Raw genomic sequence first — 23,174 nt, 5'->3', positions numbered from 1 at the left:
TTTATCTGTTTTTCATTTCCCCATTTTTTCCATTTTATTGACTCTTTGCTCTTGTTTTATGAGGCAGGGAACAGAAGCTCCCAATCAACTTTCTCTATATTCATTATTTTAATATATTTCTATCACATTCCCTCTCATTTGCCTCCTTTTTGAAGTAAACAATCCCAGGCTTTATAATCTTTATAAGAGTTTTTCCAGGCCTTTGAGCATTCTCAATGCTCTTCTCAGAGCCACATTTAGTTTTGCAACATCCTTTTTGAGATGGGGCGACGAGTACTGCATACAATATTACAGGTGAGGTCACACCAATGATTTATATGAAAGCACTCTCAATTCCCAAGTGTTAAAATGTTAGCGTTTATTCATCATAGCTGCAATTGAGCAGAGATTTCCATTGAGCTGACTACAATGATGCCAAGATCTCTTTCCTTAATTGATATTTAATACAGAAATATTTGTTTTAAAATAAATGTATTTTCCATATATATGATCTATTTCTAGGATTTGTCCTAAGTACTGTATACAATTTATAAATTAAAATTAGGGATTCTTGGATCAGTGCTTAGTAACACAATGTCTAGAAAACCACATGAAGAATAGTGTGCCATGATTAAATGTGACCACTGGAAAGTTGTGTCTCAAAGTAACGAGGTGGATTCCCTTCAACATTGGGATTCACTCTATTTAAATATTCTTCTTTAGTTTTTACTTCCCATGAGTATAAATTAAAGTAAGATCTAAACAGACAGGCTAACAGGTGGCCAATGAAGTTTAATGTAGTAAAGAACAAATCAGTAAAAATAATTTTAGGGTTACGGAACAAAATTAGGTGGGACTAATGAAGAAAAATACTTCAGAACTACAATAAATAACCAATAGAATTTTACATATTAGTGTAAGCTTGCCCCAGGAAAAAGCAAATATTGGAGTAGTAATGATGAAAGAGTGTTGACTGTGTATAAAGTTTTAGTGAGGATTCATTTAAAATATACTATCTACTGTTTTGAACAGAGTTCTAAATACAGTGCTGCTCTGAAAAAGGAACCAAAATTTTGTGAAGGTTCTGGTCTCAATGATTTTGTGTTGTGTGCTCAATTTGCAAATAATTTTTTTTTTTTTAATTGTCAGCCTTCTTAGCACAACTTGTGATTAGGGAATCAAGTTTGCTTCTTTCCATCTCACACATCACCACAAGAAATTCAGTAATACAAGATTATTTTAGCTCTTTATTTACACCTATGCAACTTTTCTGAATTCATTTCATACTCTTAGTGATACCTGATCAAACCCACTGCCTTTCTGAAACTAAACCTACATCATTCTATCTAAGAGATTTGTAAAAAAAAATGGAAATGACTGGAAATGAACAATTCTATTATGTACAAAATAATACAGAATTTAGCTCACTTGTTCCAGTCTGACTTAATTTAACAGATCTGTTTACTATGCAAGTACCACTTCTATATAGTCAACTACACTAATTTGGGACAATGGAAGGAAAGTCTAAGTTAATAATAGTGTATTAAACTAAGCATAGTTGATCTCAAAATTAAAATTTCAAGAACATGATTATTACAGATATTCCTAAAGGGCTCAAAAAGAAGACAAAAAATCTAAATATTATACATAAAGAATTACCAGGGACATACCTGAGATTAGAGAAAGATTTAGGTTTGTATCAGGAAACATTTGTTTGGCCAAACAGATATAAGTAATGGAACAGTTCAAAGCAATTTTAAGTCTAGGAGTTTATATTTTTGAAAAGGAGCATCCCCTATTAGTCACACAAAGCTTGACTTGATTACACTCTTGGCTCTTTCCCATTAAACTAATACTAACCAAAAGTTAAAGCACATATAAAATATGGGATTTACTGGCTTTCTAATCAGGTATGACTTGGGGGCTGTGCTCCCCGCTTGCTATGCTCGCTAACCCCCCTCTCACGGGGGGCGGGGGGGATAGGCAACCCTGACTCTCCCTCCAGCCAACGAGGGGGGCCAGGCTGTGGCCATGCCAGCCTGGGACCCTTCTCTCCCCGCTGCTCCACGCACGCCAGCCTGGGCTCTTTCTCCTCTTCCCCTTCCCCCACCAGCCCAGGCCCTTTCTCTCCCCCGCATCCCCTTCCATCTGCAGCCTAACCCTAACCCCCTCCTCCAAGCCAAGGTTGCACCAAGCCCAGCTTTGCCCCCCAGTGGCCGGTAAAGGCCGGGCCAAAGTGTGCCAGACCCAACTCTCCACATAGCTTCCTGCAAAGGCTAGGCGTGGGTGGGGCTTGCGCTAGGGCTTGGTGCCTACCCCGCCCGCATCATCCCAGAGGAATCTCTTACTCTCACAGAGAGAAAGAGAGAGCGAGAGAAATATGTTCTGTCCTCAGAACAGTTTTTGTTTCAGTTCAGTAAACTCAGTCTCAGGGCTGGCCTTACCATGAGGCGAACTGAGGCGGCCGCCTCAGGTGCCAGACTGTGTGGGGGGTGCCACTAGGATCCAGAGTGTAGAAAATTGTGTCTGCTGCTGGTACATATGTATTCTCTCTGCTCTAGATGCAGAGAGACTGTGGAGTGCTGTGCTGGAGGAAGAGACACAACACAAGAGACATAACAGGCAGGCAGGAGAAAAGATGGCATAGGGGTGTCATTTGAGCTCCCCGCCTCAGGTGCCAAAATGTTGTGAGCTGGCCCTGCTCAGTCTTTCCTCCTTTTGTGGTAAATAAACTGAATTCTACATCATTTACTTTGGAGCAATTTCTCAATGATACTATACAATGGCACATCTCAGAAAGAATAAAGAATTGTTTTGATATTTATGGACTACTTCCATCTCCCCACAAACTTAGCTGCATTTTAGAGAAAGCTGTATGTTTACAGTCTGCACATCACTTAGGGATGATTTATGTGTTCAAGTGAACTCTATCTAAAATCTGGAATAGAATATATTACCATCCTCTGGTTTGGTCAATGCCTTCAGCAATGAAGTCAGCAGGAAAGGCATCTTCAAATTCTTTTTTGTTCTCAAATGGATAATGGACTTGTGCATAAGGCATGCTCCCACTCTCAAACCAACAATCAAAGACTTCAGAAACACGGTGCAACGTTCCTTTTCCACAGCATGAAGGGATGGTTAGATGATCAATGCTGTATGAAAAAAAGATGGATACATGCTAATCCAAATATTAAGAACTTTATTATAATAGAGTAATGCATATTATGCTTATGCATTAGATAAGGTACTAAAAAACCCAACCTCAGTTTCACTGCAATTTCCAACATGCCAAAACTTCATATACAATTTTTTAGAGTTTAAAATTGCTTTGTAGATTTAGTATCAATGTCAAATTGAAATTCCATAAGGACATAACAATGACTATAGTAGGCCAAACATAGTATGGTCCATCTAGCCCGGTATCCTGTCTTCTGACAACATTTGATACCTGATGCTTCAGAGGGAATAAACTGAACAGGACAATTTATCAGTATTATCCATTCCCAGTCCTGGATTCAGGCAGCTAGAGGCATAGGGAAAGCCAGAGCATGGGACTCTGTCCCTGATCATCTTGACTAATAGCCACCTATGGACCTATGCTCCATGAATGTATCTACTGCTTTTTTAAATCCCTGGCTCCAAGTTCCAACAATTGACTGTTCTTTGTGTGAAGAAACACTTCCTGCTGCCTATTAATTTCAAGAATACATTGTAGATTTTCACAAAGTATTGAACCGGACCTCAACTTTTGACAGCAGCATTCTGGAAGAGATTCCTCAGTGGGCTAATGATTTACAGCTGGACCAACCAACTCTTGATAAGGTTCAAAAAGCGGTTAATCAGATAAAATATGGAAAGGCACCTGGCAGTAATGCAATTACATCAGAAATGTATAAAGCTGCTGGTGGCCAGCTGATGTACCATCTCACCCATTTATTTAGCATCATTTGGGAGACAGAGCTAGTCCCCTAGGACTTCAAAGATGCCCTGATTGTACACATATACAAGAGAAAAGGTGACCGTGCGTGTTGGATGACCATTAGGACATCTCTCTGCTCTCTATAGCTGGTAAGATCCTGGCCTGCATCCTTTATAATTGGCTTTCACTACATGTGTTCAAAAATGGCATTATTCCTGAAAGCCAGTGCAGATTTCGCAGCAGTCGAAGCACTGCCGATATGATATTTAGAGCCAGACAGATACAAGAGAAATGTAGAGAGCAACATCAGGACCTTTATGTGATTTTCATTGACTTGACCAAGGCGTTTAACACGGTCAACAGAGATGGGCTCTAGAAAATACTTGTGCGAACTGGCTGTCGTGAAAAATTTATAAACACTGTTCGGTCCTTTCATGATGGCATGCTTGGTCGCATCCTTAATAATGGAGAGATATCAGCATCTTTTGAAATATCAAACGGTACAAGCAAGTTTGTGTCCTTGCTTCTCTCCTGTTGAACATCTACTTTTCAATGACGCAGTTAGTTGCTTTTAAGGACTGCACGTTGGGCATACCTATTCAGTTCCAAACAGATGGCAGCATTTTCAATCTCCTGAGACTTCAGGCTCGCACCAAAGTAGTTACTACAACTATCTGTGATCTTCTGTTTGCTGATGACTATGCACTGTTGGCTCATTCAGTGAAGGATGCACAGGAGCTTTTTGATCACTTTGTTACTTCTGTTTACCACTTTGGATTCTCAGTGAACCTCAAGACGACACAAGTTATACCTCGGCCTGTTTGGAAAGAGCCCAGCACTCCAGTGATCACTGCTGCTGGTACAGTCCTTAAGGCTGTTGATAAGTTCTGCTACCTGGGAAGTATACTGTCTTTTAGCATAAATGTGGATGACGACGAATCTGCTCGATTAACCAAAATTAGCACTGCCTTTGGAAAATTGACCAAATGCCCATGGAATGACCATGGTATCAAACTCCATACCAAGATAGTGGTTTATCAGGCAGTTGTCCTGAATATACTGCTATATGGCTTGGAGTCATGGACAATATATCATCACCATGTTTTGAAGCTCGATCAATTCCATATGCGTTGTCTGAGGAAGATTGCCCACGTGAATTGGTGCGACAAAATTCCTAAAACAGAGGTTCTTAAGCTGTGTGGTGTCATGGGCATACAAGCAATGCTTATGAACAGTTTCGCTGGATTGGTCATGTTATGAGGGTGGATGACACATGGATACCAAAGATGGTCTTTTATGGGCAGCTTGCTCATGGAAAGCGCTTTATCAGTGGTCAGTATAAGCACTATAAAGACATCTTAAAGGAACGTGAAGTCATGTGGCATATCTCCCAACGATCTAGAAACTCTAGTTCAGGACAGATTGTCCTCGCAGCAAACCATAGGATAGGCTCTTAACTGCTTTGGGAGTCAGCGTATCCAGGTATTACAGGAAAAGCGTAGGATCAGAAAGGAATGTATAACGCCTATAGTTGGTGGTTTTTATGTGACATCTGTGATTGGCTCTGCCAATCAAGGATTGGTTTAGTCACTCATCAACAGCGTCACTGAAGAGGAGATACTTCGATTGACAGCTCTGTCCAAGAAGAACAGTGTAGAAAAAGCCATTCTAGTTTCCTCCATGCCCTCCTTAAACTTGAAAAACCCACTTCAGTTTAAGACAATAATAACTAACTGCTACTACCTAGCAGTTTCTAATTAACAATGCAACAGTTTATGCTGGGGCATGTTTTCAGTGACTGACCTTTCTCTGTGGAGATCGGTTACTTTCACTCCTGACAGTTCTTCCAGTTCTGCCAGCGAACCAATGCAAACCACCTGTTAAAAGATAGTAAAATAATTCAGAACATTTTAAGAGATTACATAATTGTACATTTTCAAATACAATACAGAGCTGAAGTATTTAACCAGAAACTGTAAGTTAAGTGTATCTTTTTACACAGAAACCCTGCAACATTTTATTGTTATGTTTTCCCTGTGCATATAGGAAAAAATTCTTAAAACTTGTATTGTGCATTGGATTTAATCTCCAAAATCCAGCCCTCTCTGATCCTGTTGGCTTCCCTTACTCCTCGTGAGGAGCAGAAGCACTAGCATTGGTGGGGGTGCTCTCTCAGTTCAAATTAGAGGGTCTTCAGTAGACCTGCTAAATCAAATCCCAGAAGATCAACCGCGGCAGCGTCAATCTTTCACGTAATATAGACTTGGCCTCAGAGAGCTACAGCAATTGCTTCCCATGAAGAGTAATACAAGAAAGTGTTGCTTATATTTTAAGCCATTGTAATGCAGTGTAGCATCCGCCTGCGGGGAGATATCATTAGCATAAAGCAACCAATCAACTCTCCATGGACCAACAAATAATCCAGGGATTACCATTTGAAAATCTATGTCAGATTTTTTCAAGGATCATGCAGGACATAATACTGGAAAGGCAGGATAATATATAGCTGCTAGATGCACGTCAGAATTAATTTAGCCTAACAGTCTCTACCATTCTCCCTGCTATATAAAATCCCCTTATTTGATTAGGCCTGCCTTGTCAGTGGCCCCAAGATGATCAACTCAAAACCAGTAATAGAAATGTAGCTGTGTTAGTCTGGTGTAGCTGAAACAAAAGACAGGACTATGTAGCACTTGAAAGACTAACAAGATGGTTTATTAGGTGATGAGCTTTCGTGGGCCAGACCCACTTCCTCAGATCAAATAGTGGAAGAAAATAGTCACAACCATTAGCTCACAGACATTTACCTTTCCCCCCACCCTCCCGCATCCCCTTTCTGTTCTGAAATTTGATTTGTCCTTTTCATATGTGTTCATTTTTTTTAATTGTATCCTTTGGTATATATGGTTGAGACTATTTTCTTCCACTATTTGATCTGAGGAAGTGGGTCTGGCCCACGAAAGCTCATCACCTAATAAACCATCTTGTTAGTCTTTCAAGTGCTACATAGTCCTGTATTTTGTTTCAAAACCAGTAAGACATCATAACTGGAGCCTGAAGCATATATAAGCAGGAAGGCAAAATGGGTTAATATTCATGGTAGCGTCTCATAAATGTCTTACTTATATTACAGTAAGACAGCAGAGACTCCCAACATATTTGGACCATACAGTAACTTCTCCATAAAATTTGATACAAATATACCTTTTTGTTTATAAAATAAACTGTAGGTCAAGGGAGAAATAATTTGATCTTGCTATGCTAGGCAATAGAAGTGTTTTAAAACAAAAGCAGAAACATGGGAAGTTTTTTTTAAACCTACATATATTTTTTTCAATTATTCCAATTCAGTTCAGAGTGATAATGTTTGCTACTTCCTTACTGAGGGGAAGAAGAGGATAGGAGAGAAAGGAATACAAGCTTCAGGATGCTATCACCACCATTCAGGTTTATAGTTTTATGGGCATCTGGACAACTTCACTTGTTTTCTTTTTCCACCTACTTGTGCTATCAGAAATGAATAATCAAGCTGAGCCCTAAATAGCAATATTTTACTTTTGAAGAAATTGAGCACCTTGGGCTATATCTACACTATCAGTTTTTGCAAGAAGAGGCAATGAAAATTAAGCACTGATTAGCATACTGTCACACTTCAATTGCATAATCTATTCTGAGCAGTTTTTGAGCATGGGGTTTTTGTGCAAAAACAAGCAGTGTGGACGTGTCCATTTTGCGCGAAAACCCCAGAGAGGGATAAGGATCTTGTGCAAAAAGGGGTTTTTGCACAAAATGGACACGTCCACACTGCTTGTTTTTGCGCAAAAACCCCTTGCGCAAAAACGGTTCGGAATAGATTATGCAAATGAAGCATAATCCTAATCACGGCAGCGGCAGCAGGCAGCAGTTCTTCCACTACCAGAACTGAGGCTCTTCCCAGAACCACTTCCCCAAGCAACAACGCCAAATACCTTTCTCCTGGTACTTGACCACACCCTTCTGCTCTTCCCCAGCACCTCTTCACTCCCAGTCCTTGGCCTGTCAGCCCTGTCTGAAGGGAAGCCTTTGGAACTAGCCCTAGAGTTGCCAGATGGTTGAAACAAAAATACCCCCCCACCCCCCCCCAAAAAACAGGGAAAAAATTCTGTTGAAGGGGGGGGGAGAGGGAGGGGGGAACCACAGTTGTTGAGAAAAAAAAAGAAAAAAGAAAGACTTAAGCCAAAAAAAAATGTAAATTAAAACAGCATGTTCCCTTTAAGTGCAGGGATAGGAACAGGCAAGCAGTTGAGCACTAAGACCCAGGGGAAGCACTGCTTCCCCTAGGTCTTTTGGCCAGCAGTCATTTTGTGCTGGCAGCCTTGGGGAACCAGGTAAGCATGGGGGCTGGGGGCCAGGAGAGGTTCGGGAGGAGGGGAGGGAACTGGAGAGGCCGGGGGCTGAGTGTTTGTAGGGTTGCCAGGTGCCCGGCATTTTCGCCTCCTGGCCAGGGAAAAATGTAGAAAATACTGGACATTTTAGGTGTCTGGTATTCTCTGAATTTTTTTGCCGGACAGGAGCCAAAAATACCGGACTGTCCGGATGAATCCCGGACACCTGGCAACCCTAACTAGCCCCAGCCGATCCTTAATGGACACCAGGTTTTCTGATAAGCCTACTGCTTGTGGCTAGAGATGTGAATGACTGTCACCTGCTTATCGGATAGTCGACACACTAGTGGACTAGTCACTCCCCCCCCCCCCACCTTGCTGCCTCTATCAGAAAGAGGAAGCAGGGGGGAGTGGGAGGGGGGTATGTGGGTGGATGTTCTTCAAAGCAGCAGCACCACATTGAGCCAGTTGTCTACTGGGTCTGCTGCTTTCAAATGCTGTGTGCAAGTAGCAGTGCTGTTGAGTGGAGCCTGGGACTCCCCTGTTGACCCCAGGCTCCATGCAGCACTGCCACTTTGAAATGTGGCGGGGAGCACAGGGCCAGCAGGGGACTGCTTGCATCCCCTTCTGGCCCCGTGCTCACCCTAACACTTTCAGCTTTGAAGTGTAGCAACAGCCCTGAAGCTGTTGCTACATTTCAAAGGCAGAGATGCTCTTATCAACTAATCGAATAGTAAATTGAAATTGCATCGAAGATTCAATTAGCCCATTAAATCTAAACTTAACGTCCCTACTTCAGGCAAGCCCTTAATTGGCCCCAGGCTCTTACTGACTTTGCTGCAGGCTACTCAGGAAACAGAAAACTGTTCACCCCGAGACCACCATATCTACCTTCCAACAGACTGCAGTAGCCAACTGGTCTGGGTCTGTCACAATATAATTTTACTAATTCTCCCAATTCTGTAGATTCTTCTAGGATAGAGCAGAGCTAATTTAAAACATGAAAAACAAATAAGAAAAATACACCTGACATTTTACATTAGAAAGCTGAAGAAAAGTGTTTTGTCCTGACCTTGCACAGCAGTTTTAAGATCTGTTAGCAGAGCACTTCAATCTGCAAAGCCCTGAGACAGTTCTTTTCTCTAAGAAACTAATCAAACCAACTTTAGACATAGTAGGGTTTCTTCTGCCAAAAACTCTAAGTTTTTGTTTTCTTACATACCTCTTCAAAATCATTGCTGACCCACAAAGGGATAGGTGTGCCCCAATATCGGTTCCTAGAAATAGCCCAATCACGTGCATCTTTCAGCCAGTTTCCAAAACGTTTCTCTCTCACAAAGTCAGGAACCCTGGTACAAAAGTTAAAAGCAATTAAATTATTATCTGGAAACTAAACCTTTCAGTCTTCTGATAAGAAGGCATTACTTTCCTTCCTCCGTAACACAGGAGTTATTTAATTTCTGAAATGTGCATTAATTTATCAACTTTCATGTTACTGTGTTGGCCATTTGCAAGGAACTGCATTTATTATTTATATGACTTTGGGAGAAAAAAATATACAGTATTTCTTCTTCTATAGGAGTCAGATCCTCAAATGTGCTTTGCAAGTGAAAGAATATTATGTTTTATTGTTGATTCTCAAAGTAATTTAACCAACATGTGTGTTATGCCCATGGATCCATATTACTCTATTAGACTCATTCAAAAAGCTAATAATAATGTTCACACTTCAATGGAATGCCTCCCTTTATCTCAACTTTTGGTAGCAATATTCTAAATAATTCGAAAAATTCACATCGCTGTCTTACAAAAACTGTTCTTAAAAGAAACAAATCTTTTTGACATTAACTGAGGATTCAGAAATTGCAGGCTCCTCTCCCTTCTCCCCAAATCTTATAATGGGACACAGGACAACATTTAAAGGTTCAGCTGTATTATGCTAAACTGGCACAGTTCAGCATACCTTACAATCCTTTGCTCCATGAATATCAACCCTGCATGACTTGGAGCCCTGTCCAGAGCATGGATTTTTGAGAAGAAACAAAAGTACCAGGTCCACTAACTCTCCCATAAGGTAATGGCTCTTCCCTTATCCTTAGTACACCTGTTAATGGGTCTCAAATTTTAAAAGTGTAGTCAATGGCAGCACCTTTTAAAGACCTTATTTCTAGTTTAATGAGCTTTGAGAGATGTTTAACTACAAGATCTGAGCACATGAAATATCTTGGAGATTAAACATAAAGTTGAGAATTACTCTAGCAGGACTATACAAATTAGGGATGTTAAAATGCATTTAGCCGTGTAATGCATGGGTAGCAGCTGGCTCCTTTGGAGCCGGTCCACCCGGGGAGCTAGCTTTTAAGCTGGCTCTCAGCTGCCACCTACCCCTGCACTGCTACCTCCAATACAGACAATTAAAACCCCTAGTTAGTTACTTTTTTGTAATGGTTTTTCTTTGAGCTGTGTTGCATATATCCATTCTACTGCAGGTATTTGTGCACCTACACTGGAAATGGGCATATGCAATCAATCACTCAAAGAAGAACTTATACACATTTTCTAGTTCTTCATAAAAACCACACTTTTTAAAAGGATTACTTTTTCTTGATAGAAGCACCTATACAAAAATAAAAAGAGTTGCATGCTAAACTTGATTTAAAACTACAAGTGGGCAAAAAGAGCCTGACTTGGCCATACAAACATTTAATTAACTGATTTTTTTTAAAAAGATTTGAAGTAGCCATGACTCAAAGGTTCTTGCATGCACAGAAGTAGAGATGGACTATAGCCACAAGTATGGAAAAATACTAATTCTGAAGTTATTAATTCAAGAAAAGCTAAACATTAAAACAAAACTAATAAAATTCAAGTTGCAATGAGACTCAAATATTTAATGAAATTCAACTCACTTTAAATTTAGTAATTTGACAGAATATGAACACTGATTGCTTTGGTGATACAAATAGGGTACAATATATTATAGCCAGATATAATGCAGATGTATGCAATCCAGCAGCAGTGTGAACTTCCATCCTGTCTATCCAGCCATTCATTCAAGCAGAAACTATTCCACAGGCATCCTTCAAGCAACCATGTTAGGATTAGAACTAAGGGTCACCAAATGAAATTAATAGGTGACAGGTTTACAACAAACAAAAGGAAGTACTACTTTCATGCGATGCATAGTAGATGTGTGGAACTCCTTGCCAGAGGATGTTGTGAAATCCAGGACTTCAACATGGTTCAAAAAAAGAGCTTGATAATTTCATGGAGGATAGGTCCATTATTGGCCACTAGCCAGGATAGGTAGGAATGGTGTCCCTAGTCTCTGTTTATCAGAAGCTGAGAATGGGCAACAAGGGTGGGAGAACTTGATGTACCTGTTCTGTTCATTCTGTCTGGAAGCAACGGTAAGACGACATGATACTGGTCTAAATGGACCTTTAGTGTGACCCAGTGCGGCCATTCTTATGTTATGATTTTCTATAGTACTAATCACCACAATATCTGAGGGTGGGCTATCTAAATATTCTTTGCAAGATTTCATAAATTAATTCCACTGTAGTAAGACAAAAGCCTAAAACATTACCCCATGTAGGACAGGCCTGGTCTGAGGCCTAGCTAACAATGGCTAACAAAGCAAAGCTAAGCTGTGAGTGAGGCAGGCTCCTGCTCACAGAACTTGGCATGAACAGGGCTGAGAGTGCAAAACACTAATTGGTAATAGGTCCAGCAATAGACCAGTAATTGGTGCTAGCTACTGACTGCAAAACAGTAAATGGTACTGGTCATAAGTGGAAAGCACATGGTACCTACCATCAGCTCATTAAAAAAAGACCTTGGTACACACACTCCCCACCCATACAGATCCAGGTTTGAAAAGGGTAAAAAATAACAGCATGATGAATAGAGATGGTCAAATCAAACCATGAGGAACAGGGTGATAGGTAGAATCTAAGCAGCGTCTGAGGGTGGCAAGTTGACATGTTAGCAGTGATGTGTAACTTGTTCGTACCTGTACGTAAAGTGGTGTCTTGAATGGGGGGCAGTTTTTTGATGACCTTGGGGGCAACGGAAATTTCCATTGTTACAAATTACATATGAATAGTGCTTCAGTAGAGTCTACTAGCAACTATTACTGTACTTTGCTTAACAATAAACCTGGCCTGGCACCTTCGATCCTGATCTGATTTGTGGTCTTTGGGGGCTCTCTTGGGGTCTGCTGTGAAGACTATGTGCACAAGTCAATACAGCACACATCACTGAGCACACACATAAGCAGACTTCTCGTTATCATCATCAGACAGAGCCAGAGACCTGTAAGGACACCTTGGCAGTAAATCCTGACTGACTACATCCACTAAGACTAAAGAACACTTCACTGGCTAAAAGGCCATTTTGGCTAAGTGGTGCGATGAAAGCAAAATAAAAAACAAACAAATTGAAAAAACGAAGAAGCTGATAGCAACTAGCACAAATCAAGAGGATAATCGGATGATTGATAAAGGAAGCTAAAGGTATCATTGAAAAGCCCTTAGCCAAGAGATTTAAGGACAGTAAGAAGCAATTCTTTAAACATGTATCAGGTCAACTAATTAGAAGCCATTTTGTGATAACAAAGTTAACATCCATATCATAATTTATCAGGATATTTTCTATAGGATTCTATTGTCTCTCTCAAAGGGTCTGTCTTGAAAACCAAGTAAGGAGGAACAAAAACTCAAGCTAAGCTGTTAACATACAATTGGTCCTAAGGATTCTGATTAGATGTCCTGCTGAGCCTACAGAACTGATTTAGACCATAAGAACTACAGCAGGCCCTAAAGAGGAAGGGGGCAGTAAATGTTATAGGGAAGCAGAAAGATACAGGGACCTGCTAAGAGCCTCTAAAGTAGTCTTGTCTGCCAAGAATATCATCAAAGGGTGGTAAGATTGTTGTTAAGACATACATTTCCCTAACGCTTTGTTCCTACTATTAATCCAACAATTCTTGTTTTAAGAAGGTTCTCCAATCATCATACACCACTGATCACAGATTCCCAAATGGAAGAATCACAGGTGCAAGAACTTAGTCAGACCTGCAGAATAAAAATGGTATTGTAGCCCAGGGCTCAACCTAAGAGTGGGATATTCCAAATTCCACCCCGATAAAGTTAAGGCACGAGGTTTCTGCACTCTAAAAGAATAAGACAACAGAAATGCAGCTAACTTTGCTACCATAGCATATTGGTGGCAACACGTGTGGAATGCTGATACTGGTGAATTTCTAACAAGAAACAAGTATTGCAGAAGGAAAAAAAACAATAGAAAAATTATCCTATGTTCTATAGGGGTAGAGAAAAGGAAAACAGGAAAATGAGCTTTAAAACTGCTCAGAAAAGATTAACTTGTGGGACCACTCAAGAGAATGAAAACTGAACTCTGCAGAGCGTTAAAAGACACAGCTTGTTAGCCAGACCAAAAACAATTATGGTTCAAAACTAGATGAGGTCTTGAGGGGAGCACCCCATTCACCAGCAGGTGAGTGAGACAGAAACTGCAACTGACCAGCAGAACAGGAAGAGGGTGAGGGTGTCTCTCCATACCTCCCTCTAGTCTAGGGTGTCAATGCCCAAAACGAATGCAGCAAATAGAGAAGTAATTGAACACCATTACAGCGAGCACTCTGAACCAGCAGAGTCTAGAATCGGAAAAGCTACAGATAGAGAAGCTGGGGCTAGAGCAGCAGAATCTTGGCGAGCAGGAGCAGCACTATATGAAAGAGCTAGAGTAAGAGCCAACCACATATCAGTGCTCTAAAAAGGAGACAAACCACACTGCTATCTTGTCAAGTGGCACCATTTTTAGTTAATTACTTTGCAACAAGGACAACAATGCAGAGTTATGAACCGAGAGAAGAGTTACAAACTCAACTAGTGACTGCTATGGACATGATGTGGCATCCTTCTCCCTTACTACAAGGAAGGCTTTAGATGGCATCGCCTATACAGCCTGAGAAATGCACACACAGCTGCTGGTATGCAGGTGTAGATCTTGTAAATAACATACAAATGGTCAAGATACATTTTGAAATCAATTGAATTAAAAACTCATCGAACAAGTCAGTGACTTAGACTGGGTCCTAAAAATGGTGCAGCTGCACTTCATCAAATGGTACCATTTGCTGGAAGCAGGTTTTGGTTTTCCAAACATTTATTAATTTCAAAGACATTTTTTACCTTCAGATTCATCTTTGGATCCTCTACTTTTGTCTTAAACATTTAGCAAGGTTAAGGCAACTGTTGTCTCAGCGTTATATGAAGCTCTTGATTCATGCTGTTAGAGCATAAGTATTGGGTAACAGCAATTTCCAGCAGACATTCTTGGAATCCAGAGAGTGCATGGCTAAATGAACGTCTACTTGTACAAAATTCAGTAGCTGAAGTGCTCAGGAACAACTAAATAAATACTGCATAAACAATGAGAAGTCCTGTGGCACCTTACAGACTTAGGGTACGTTTACACTAGCCTAGATCGATCTAGGGAGGCTAATGAGGGCGACCGAAATGGCAAATCAAGCCCGGGATTTAAATATCCCACTCTTGATTTGCATGTTCCCGGCCGGTCGCCATTTTAGAAATTGACTAGCCCGAAGTAACTGCCCGCATCTACACGCGGCAGTGAAACAGGATTCCAATTTAAAGCCCTAACTCCAATTAGCTGGTATTCCTCCTGCAATGAGGTTTACCAGCTAATTCGATTAAGCGACTTTTAAATCGGAATCCCGTTTCACTGCCACGTGTAGACGTGGGCAGTTACTTCGGGCTAGTCAATTTCTAAAATGGCGACCAGCCGGGAACATGCAAATCAAGCGCGGGATATTTAAATCCCGGGCTTGATTTGCAATTTCGGTCGCCCTCATTAGCCTCCCTAGATCAATCTAGGGGGCTAATGTAGACATACCCTATCAGATTTATTAGAGCATAAGCTTATGTGGGCGAAGACCCACTTCGTCAAATGCAATGTCACAAAGTGGGTCTTTGCCCACGAAGTTTATGTTCCAATAAATCTGTTAGCCTATAAGGTGCCACAGGACTTCTCGTTGTTTATGCAGATTCAGACTAACACGGCTACCCCTCTGATATAAATAAATACTATGTCTTTTAGTCAAAGCACATTTCTAAGCTACAAAGATTATGAAAGAGTGACAAGGAGTCCTGTAGAACCTTATAGACCAGATGTAATGGAGCATAAGCTTTCATGGGCAAAGACCCACTTTGTCAGGTGCATGTAGTGGAAATATCCAGAGACAGGTATAAATATGCAGGCCAGAATCAGGCTAGAGGACGAAGTTAATTCAGTCAGGGAGAATGAGGCCCACTTCTAGCAGCTGATCTGGAGATTTTGAGTGGACATGCTTCAATTAAACGTGCTTGAATACAAACTCCAATATTTAATCTATGCTTTCAAATCCTAGGCTTTAATAGGGTCAAGTGGCTGAAAACTGCTACTTTTTTTTTTTTCAGCTTCCTGAAAAAATTTTGTTTAACTATTTGTTTTTTCTATTTCCATGAATAGGCTTTTCTTGAATGAAATTTTAATTCGGGCTTCTGCAAGAATGTTCTATGGCAGCAGTGGTCAACCTGCTGTTCGTAGCATTCCAGCTCCAGGAGGCAGGGGAGGAGGGGAACAGACACAAATCATGTGATTTGTACAGTCCAGAAGTGCTGGAAGGGAGGGAAAAGAGCACGTAAGTGCAGGGCTCCAGTGCTCTGATGTGTGAGAGATGCATAGGGGAGGAGGGCAGACAGGGAGGCCATGGAGCTGCAGGTGGAATCCCAGTGGGCCACAGGCTACTGCAGCCAACTGAGGTAAAGGAGGGCCAATCCTACGGCCCACCCACTATTCATGATTACCCACCCCTGTTCTATGGAAACCATGTTTACTGTCCCTCACTCTTTCTTTGACCCACCCTGCTCCCAAGTTAAGAATCTAATGCCAAACTTTAAACTGATAAAAAGCAAGGCATGAGTTCAAATGGGTTATAAAACCTCTCAAAGAGGATCTTTGTCAACCAGTTTCTATAGGAAAAATATTTTCCCAATTCTCCAAGTGTAAATATTGTAGAGTGTCTATGATCTCAAGAGTCTAAGCCTGTGTGGCCTTGGGTGTAGGGCTGGAAGGAGGACCAAGAGTGGTTCCAGCTCTGAATTATATACTAACACTAGAAGATTTACCTAGCAGCGCTCATGTCCTTAACTCAATTAATTGTTGCTGTATTGACAAATAAAATAAAAATGTCCATGCTTCATTTAAATCATTGCTCTGGGGAGGGGCAGAGGATGAGAAGTTCAGTATGCAGGCTGCCCCAGGGAGAGAGGACTACCCCAGCCCTCTCTCACTGCAGCAACTTGCAGACAGCTGAAATACACCACCTCATGGCCGCCGCAGTTCCAGTGTTCACAAACAGGGGAGGGGTGCATATCCCCCAGCTGGAGCAGGTCCAGGTGCATACCCCTCAGCCAGAGAAAGGAGCGTAGCTAACTGTGCACTCTCTCCTAGGGGATCAACCAGTGATGTTCCATTGGTCCTGCTGGGCCAGCTCTGCTGGACTCCCCCAATCAAGGCACCAAGCTGACATCACTGCCCCCTCAAGAAGAAGTACCAATGTTGAACCTCTTCAGGTCCAAGGAGAGTGCATTTTGGGGTCCAGCTTCCTGGGATACCATTCCCCAAATGGGATCAAACCCCAGAGAATTAGTTACTAACCCCCTTTCATTGATAGAAGGGGCAATATGCACACTGATTGCTCCCCCAGGTAATGATTATTTACACTAGCCTTGATAGTAAGTAAAAGTGATTTTATTAAGTACAAGCAGTAGGAATTAAGTGGGTATAAATGAGAACAGGCAGAGCAAGTTGCATTACAAATCAAAAGTAACAAAAAAAGGCTTAGCTAATTCTAACACTAAAATCCTCAGAACAAACTTATTACAAACTCACCTTAGAACTGTTTCTCTTCCAGCTGCACCTTCAAACCAGAGTCATCTGGTTTACCCTCCTTGGGTGTATCCAGCCAGCCAAAGACAAAAGACTCCTACCTTCCTATCACAACAAATATACATAACTCAAAGATACTCTGCACAAGATACCTCATGAAACCTATCGAGTTGAATGTTTACATCTGCTGAATTGGAATATCTAATTTTGGTGCATGTATCATTCTTGTATGTTAAGTTAGAGATATGGATTATGGAATGATTTATGGCTTTAAATGTGCAAATGAAAGCCATCAAGGATCTGGGTGCTCACCTGTAAATAGCCCATTGTCCTTTAAGTCTTAGCAGTGGTTGGTCACAGGAAGACACGTGACCACCCTGTAAGCCGGCTGGCTTGAGTCCTGAGTCCCCAACCTCTGCTCAGGCCTGGAAATAAATGTCCAGTGGCTTCCTTCAAACCCCAGGCCCTGGTTCAGGGCGGGCAGCAAAGCAAACGCAGTCCTACAATTAGTAAGGCCTTGGCCCTAGTTCAGAGTGGGCAGCAAAGCAAACGCAGTCCTACAGTTAGTAAGGCCCCAGCCCTAGTTCAGGGCAGGGCAGCATAGTAAACACAGTTCCCCATGCATGAGTGGGGAGAGGGAAGACTGCCACACGGCATGTCAGGTAGCAGGGGGGATGTGGGCCCTCCCTATTCCACTGCATCTCAGCCCAGGACCCTAGCAGTGGCAGCCTACTCGCTCCACCCCTTGGCTTCTGGGGAATTAAAGGAGCAAGACATGTCTAGGCCCATGCGGGCTCAGAGAGGGGTTCTTCCCCCACTGGATTAATGAGCGGCATTCACTGCTCACTACACACACCAACTGGCAGTGTCTGACCAGGTAATTTTCCATGGAAGGGTGGAACGTAGAAACAAAGAATCCCCATCCAAAAGGAAGGCTATTTAGGGTGCAAAGTTTTTTAGGCTCTTGGTCTTTGGCTGGCATGTCAATCCCAAGAGGATACAACAGAGACCTGGGATAAAAAAATATTTTCCCTGGCTTGAAGGTTTAGCCAAAATAAGAACAGATTTAGGGTGAGTTTGCAATAAGCTTTAATGTGTGAAAATATCAACACACACATAGCCAGTTGTACATTAGTAATTCACTTTGCTCTGCCTGTTTTCACTTGAAGCCACTTAAATCCTACTGTTTGTACTTAATAAAATCACTTTTATTTACTATCAAGCCCAGTGTAAATAACTGTTACCTGGTGGAGCAATCAGTGTGTATATCCTCCTTTCATTGTGAAAGAAGGCTTACCTCAATGATTTATTTGGGGTTCTGATCCCATTTGGGGACTGGGTTGCTGGAAGCTGGGCTCAAAACTACATTCTCCTCAGACCTGAAGAGTTCCAATGTCTGTATTGTACTTTGAGGGGAGAGGAAGTGGCAACCTCAGCTCTGTGCCTTGGCCCAGGAGATCTGGCCCAGAAGGACAGGGTGGTGAGAAGTCCCAGAGAACAAGGCGGTATCAGTGGCTTTATCAGTACACTGGGAAGCAGCTCTAAGGAGGTCTTCTGTGATTGCACTCCATCAAAGAATGGTTAACTGAAATTATAGGTCTGATATATTTACAGCCATTTAATTAATTATTTAATATATACTAATTCTTTCATTCACTGTCAATTATTTTTATTCACTACTATCTTCTGGAAGCCACAGTACTTAGCTATAGTAAATCAAGTTTCACTTGATAAATTTCTAAATGATTAGAAGAAGCTTCTTAGGCCATAAACTATTTTAAGATGTACATTTTAACATCCTGAAATTCAGTCAAACAGCCAAACATTTAGGCATCCACAATTTTAAGAGGCAGTGGAGGAAAAAAAAGAAAATTACCATAAACAGATTAAGAAAGATGGTAGGATGGAGGATGGCTACAGCACTAGTTTTCTTCCTCTCCCACAAGCAAATCATAAAACCAGAAACCTGCTGAACATCATGAGTAAGCTGTATTAATGGAGGGGTAAGTAGAATCTAATAAATGCCACTAGTCCTCAATTTCAAACAAGAAAGTTTCTTCAAAATCTAAATAGTTTGGCTGGAAAATGTAGTTTGAACTTAACATTTACAATGACTGCTTTTTAAAAACAGGTATCTAAACCTCAAAAATCTAGAAATCTTAAATCTCTCTTTATGTTAATTTATCCTATAATAACCAACCCTCAGTCACAGTTCCCACTAAGATGCGTGCCTGTGTGGGTAAGCACCAAGAATTTGCCTCCTGCCCTCCTCCTCAGCAGAGCGGCACAATGGCTGCTCAGTTGCTCCGAGGTGGGGCCGAGTGGCGGGCGGCTGCTCTGCCCCAGGAGCAGCTGGGCAGCCACCACTCAGCCCTGGCCCTAGCTTCAGTCCTTCCCCAAGGCTGGAGCTTTGGCCCAGGCAGGCAGCGTGATGGCTGCTGAAGCTGGAGTCTGGGCCGCAGTACTAAAAATAGCACGGCGGCCCAGGCTCCCATCCCAGCACACAGGGCAACTGCCTGCCACATGGCTGCACCCCAAGTGCCTGCACCCCACATGCCAGAACGAATGTTGGGGCCACAGCGCTATATTTAGCACCACGGTCCTGGCCCCAGCTGCCACACAGCCAGGAGCCAGGCCAAAGTGCCGCTCCTGGGTCAGGGCCAGGGCACTAAAAATAGCACTGCTGCCCTGGCTAGGGTTGCCAGATGGTTGAACCAAAAATACCGAACACCTCCCCTGCCAAAAAAAAAAAACAACAACACACACACACACACACACACACACACCAGGGAAAAAATTCTGTTGAGAGGAAAAAAGGGAGGGGGGAGAGAGCAAAGTTGTTGAGGAAAAAAGGGGGGAAGGGGGACTCCGAGATTTTTTAAGCAAAATAAATAAATAAATAAAACAGCATGAAAACAGCATGACCCCTTTCAGAGTGAATACAGAGTTAGAATAGGGAGAGGAACAGGGAAGCGGTTGAGCACTAAGACCCAGCAGCCATTTTGTGTTCTTGTTCAAGCCAGAACTTAGCTTCCCTGTGGAACCAGGTAAGCATGGGATCTGGGGACAGAGGGCTGGGGGTGTCAGGGCCCGGGAGGGAGGCTGGGCCTGGGCCTGGGCCTGGGCCTAGGCACTAGGGTTGCTAGGTGTCCAGTATTTTCACCTCCTGGCCAGGAAAAAAAAAAAAAATCAGGAAATACTGGACATTTTAGGTATCCGGTATTTTTCTGAAATTTTTGCCGGACAGGAGGCGAAAATACCGGACTGTCTGGGTCAGCACCAGACACCTGGCAACCCTAGCCCTGGCTCTAGTGAGGGTTTAACCAAAAATACCGAACACCCCCCGCCCCCCCCCCCCCAAAAAGGACCTAGACAGCAGTTACTAAGCAAAAAAAAATTTTAATTAAAAATAAAAAAAATCAGCATGGCTCCTTTAAGAGGATTTTTGCCAGCAGCCATTTTGTTTTTCTGCTCCAGCCCACAAGACAAGCCCCTGCGGAACCAGGTAAGCAATGGGAGGGGCGTTTGGGGGGCCTGGTGGGGAGGTCCAGGGACTGGGCTTGGTTGCTGAGTGTGTCGTAGGGTTGCCAGGTATCCGGTATTTTCTGAATCTTTTTACCAGACAGGAGGCGAAAATACCAGATTGCCTAGGTCAATACCATACACCCAGCCCTAGGAGCAGCTGGGGCCAGGGCTGTGTGGTGGCTGAGGCTGCCATACTAAAAATAGCAATGCAGCACCAGCTCCCGTCCTGACACACAGGGCAGCTTCCTGCCATGCAGTCTCGAACTGGCACCAGGGTTTAAAGGTGATTCCAAGATCTCTTGCTTGAGTGGTTACAGCTATTTTAGACCCCATCATTTTTGTATCTATAGTTAGGATTATATTTTCCCATGTGCATCACTTCGCATTTATTGACTCTGAATTCTATCTGCCCTTGTGTTGCCCAATCACCCAGTTTTGTGTGATCCCTTTGTAACTCCTTGCAGTCAGTTTTGGATTAGTCACTGTTTACCCCTCTCTCAAGAACATTTATGAGAAGTTTAACAGAAGTGATCCAAATGCAGGTCCCTACTCATACCTACACTCTCCCCACCCCCCAATCTTTTAAGTGGCATACCCAGCAATGTTTTCATGATGACCTAACAATCCTTCAGTTACCTGAATGCCCAGCCTTTTGTTATTCTTAATCACCCTGCCCCTCCCTCTTTTTATAATAAACTCCCTGTCCCAAAGGCAAAGCTGCAAACAGCCCAAACTGTTGCATTTAAGCACTGCCTCTAGAGCAGGGCATGGGGTTTAAACAGACCTCAAGCATGAAATCCAGGAGTTCAAACTCGGTAGGGGGGCTAGCCCCCCATGAATGGCACCTCTGCTGGAGGAGAGACAAATGCCAGGGGGCCAAAGGGAGACAATGAGGGGAAAGGGCAGGAGGAGATGTCACTGGAGGTGGGAGAAGGGAGGGGACAGGGTGATGCTGGGAATGGAAAGAGGAGGAGAGGGGCAATGGAGGCAAAAGGAAGGAAGAGGAGAGGAGAAGAGGGGTTGAAAGGGGGGATGGGCATGAGGAAGGCAAGGGATGGAGCACGTCATGTGTTAGGGCACAGAGGAGCATGAGGAGAACTGGGGCAGAGAATGGTGAGGGGTTGGGCACCAGTGAGGAAGAGGGCAAGGGGGGCAGATGTTGGGAGGGCAGGGGCAGTGAGGAAAGTGGGAGGCACCAGGAAGGTGCAGATGCAAGGGGAATTCTGGGGGTGAAGCAGAAAGGCAAATACGGGAAGAGAAGTGGAGGGAAGCAAGGGGCACCAGAGGAGTGAGTCAAGGCAGGTAGGTAGAGGGAGGTGTTAGGAGAGGGGATGGGGAGGAGGATTAGGGGAGGGGTGGGCACGAATGGAAGGGAAGGGTCGGTACAGGGGTCAGAGAAAATGGAGAGGGAGGCAGATCCCAGGAGGGCTGAGGGGAGTGAGAAAGGCAGGAGCCAGGACAGCAGAGAAGGGTAAGGGGTGGTAGGCACCAAGGTAGCAGATGGGAGTATGGAGAGAGTGGGAGACATGGCAGCAGAGAGGAAAGGGGAGAGTTTTATAAACTTGTGTGTTATGGTGGCACACATCCAAACATGCACACATGACTTCAATATTGGCACACAAGACAAAACTCACTCTGCTCATGCATGGAAAATCTTAGAGGGAACACTGCTCTCAATGTGCCTCAAATTAATTTTTAAATATTTTAATTCAAGGAGAAAAGTAAATGAATTCACATGCCATTCTGACACTTTAATTAGCTCCAGTATTGTTTCATAGAACTAATTCAACTGGCTAGCAAGGGGATTGATAAAGACAAAGAAAACCCCTGAAAGCCTGCAGGCATGGAGTTTTTTTTTAAAGTCTCCCCCCTCCAACTCATGGAAATTCAACACAATAGTTCACATGCCATCTACCCTACACAAAGAGTTAAGAGCCATTTCAGTTGGTGGAAGGATAGCTCAGTGGTTTGAGCATTGGCCTGCTAAACCCTGGGATGTGAGTTTAATCTTTGCAGAGGCCATTTAGGGACTTGGGGCAAAAATTTGTCAGGGATGGTACTTGGTCCTGCTGTGAAGGCAGGGGACTGGACTCAATGACCTTTCAAGGTCACTTCCAGTTCTAGGAGATAAGCAATCTCCATTAATTATTATTATAGTTAAAAGGAAACAGCATTCTGTCTATATATGCCCTACTAGTTTTTAAAATGTATCATTTTTTGTATGGCAATATTTTCCTAGACTCTCCTTCCCTGTTTCTTGTAGCAACAAACACTTTAAAGTGAGACTGCAATGCACTGCTACAGACTGTATTACAGCCATACTCAGTGATTTATAGCAGATTAAAAAACTTAGACTAATTTCATCTTTATCCACTCATTTTATATACAGCACATACACAAGCAAGCTC

General features: G+C 42.6%; 1 protein-coding gene across 1 annotated transcript in view; it reads right to left on the bottom strand.

The window, feature by feature from the left end:
- IARS1 (isoleucyl-tRNA synthetase 1) overlaps positions 1–23,174 on the bottom strand; it is a 211,581-nt gene that overhangs the window by 88,379 nt on the left and 100,028 nt on the right. Inside the window, exons 15-17 of the mRNA XM_075939706.2 lie at positions 9,485–9,611; positions 5,702–5,775; positions 2,937–3,131 (exon numbers count right to left, since the gene is read on the bottom strand). Coding sequence (XP_075795821.2) covers positions 2,937–3,131; positions 5,702–5,775; positions 9,485–9,611 — 396 coding nt within the window. The remainder of the gene's footprint in view (positions 1–2,936; positions 3,132–5,701; positions 5,776–9,484; positions 9,612–23,174) is intronic.

Source organism: Pelodiscus sinensis, chromosome 11, assembly GCF_052426305.1.
Source record: "Pelodiscus sinensis isolate ZL-2025 chromosome 11, ASM5242630v1, whole genome shotgun sequence".
Taxonomy (NCBI): Eukaryota; Metazoa; Chordata; order Testudines; family Trionychidae; genus Pelodiscus; species Pelodiscus sinensis.
The sequence above is the reverse complement of the archived record's forward strand: the minus strand, read 5'-3'. Positions and strand labels throughout refer to the sequence as shown.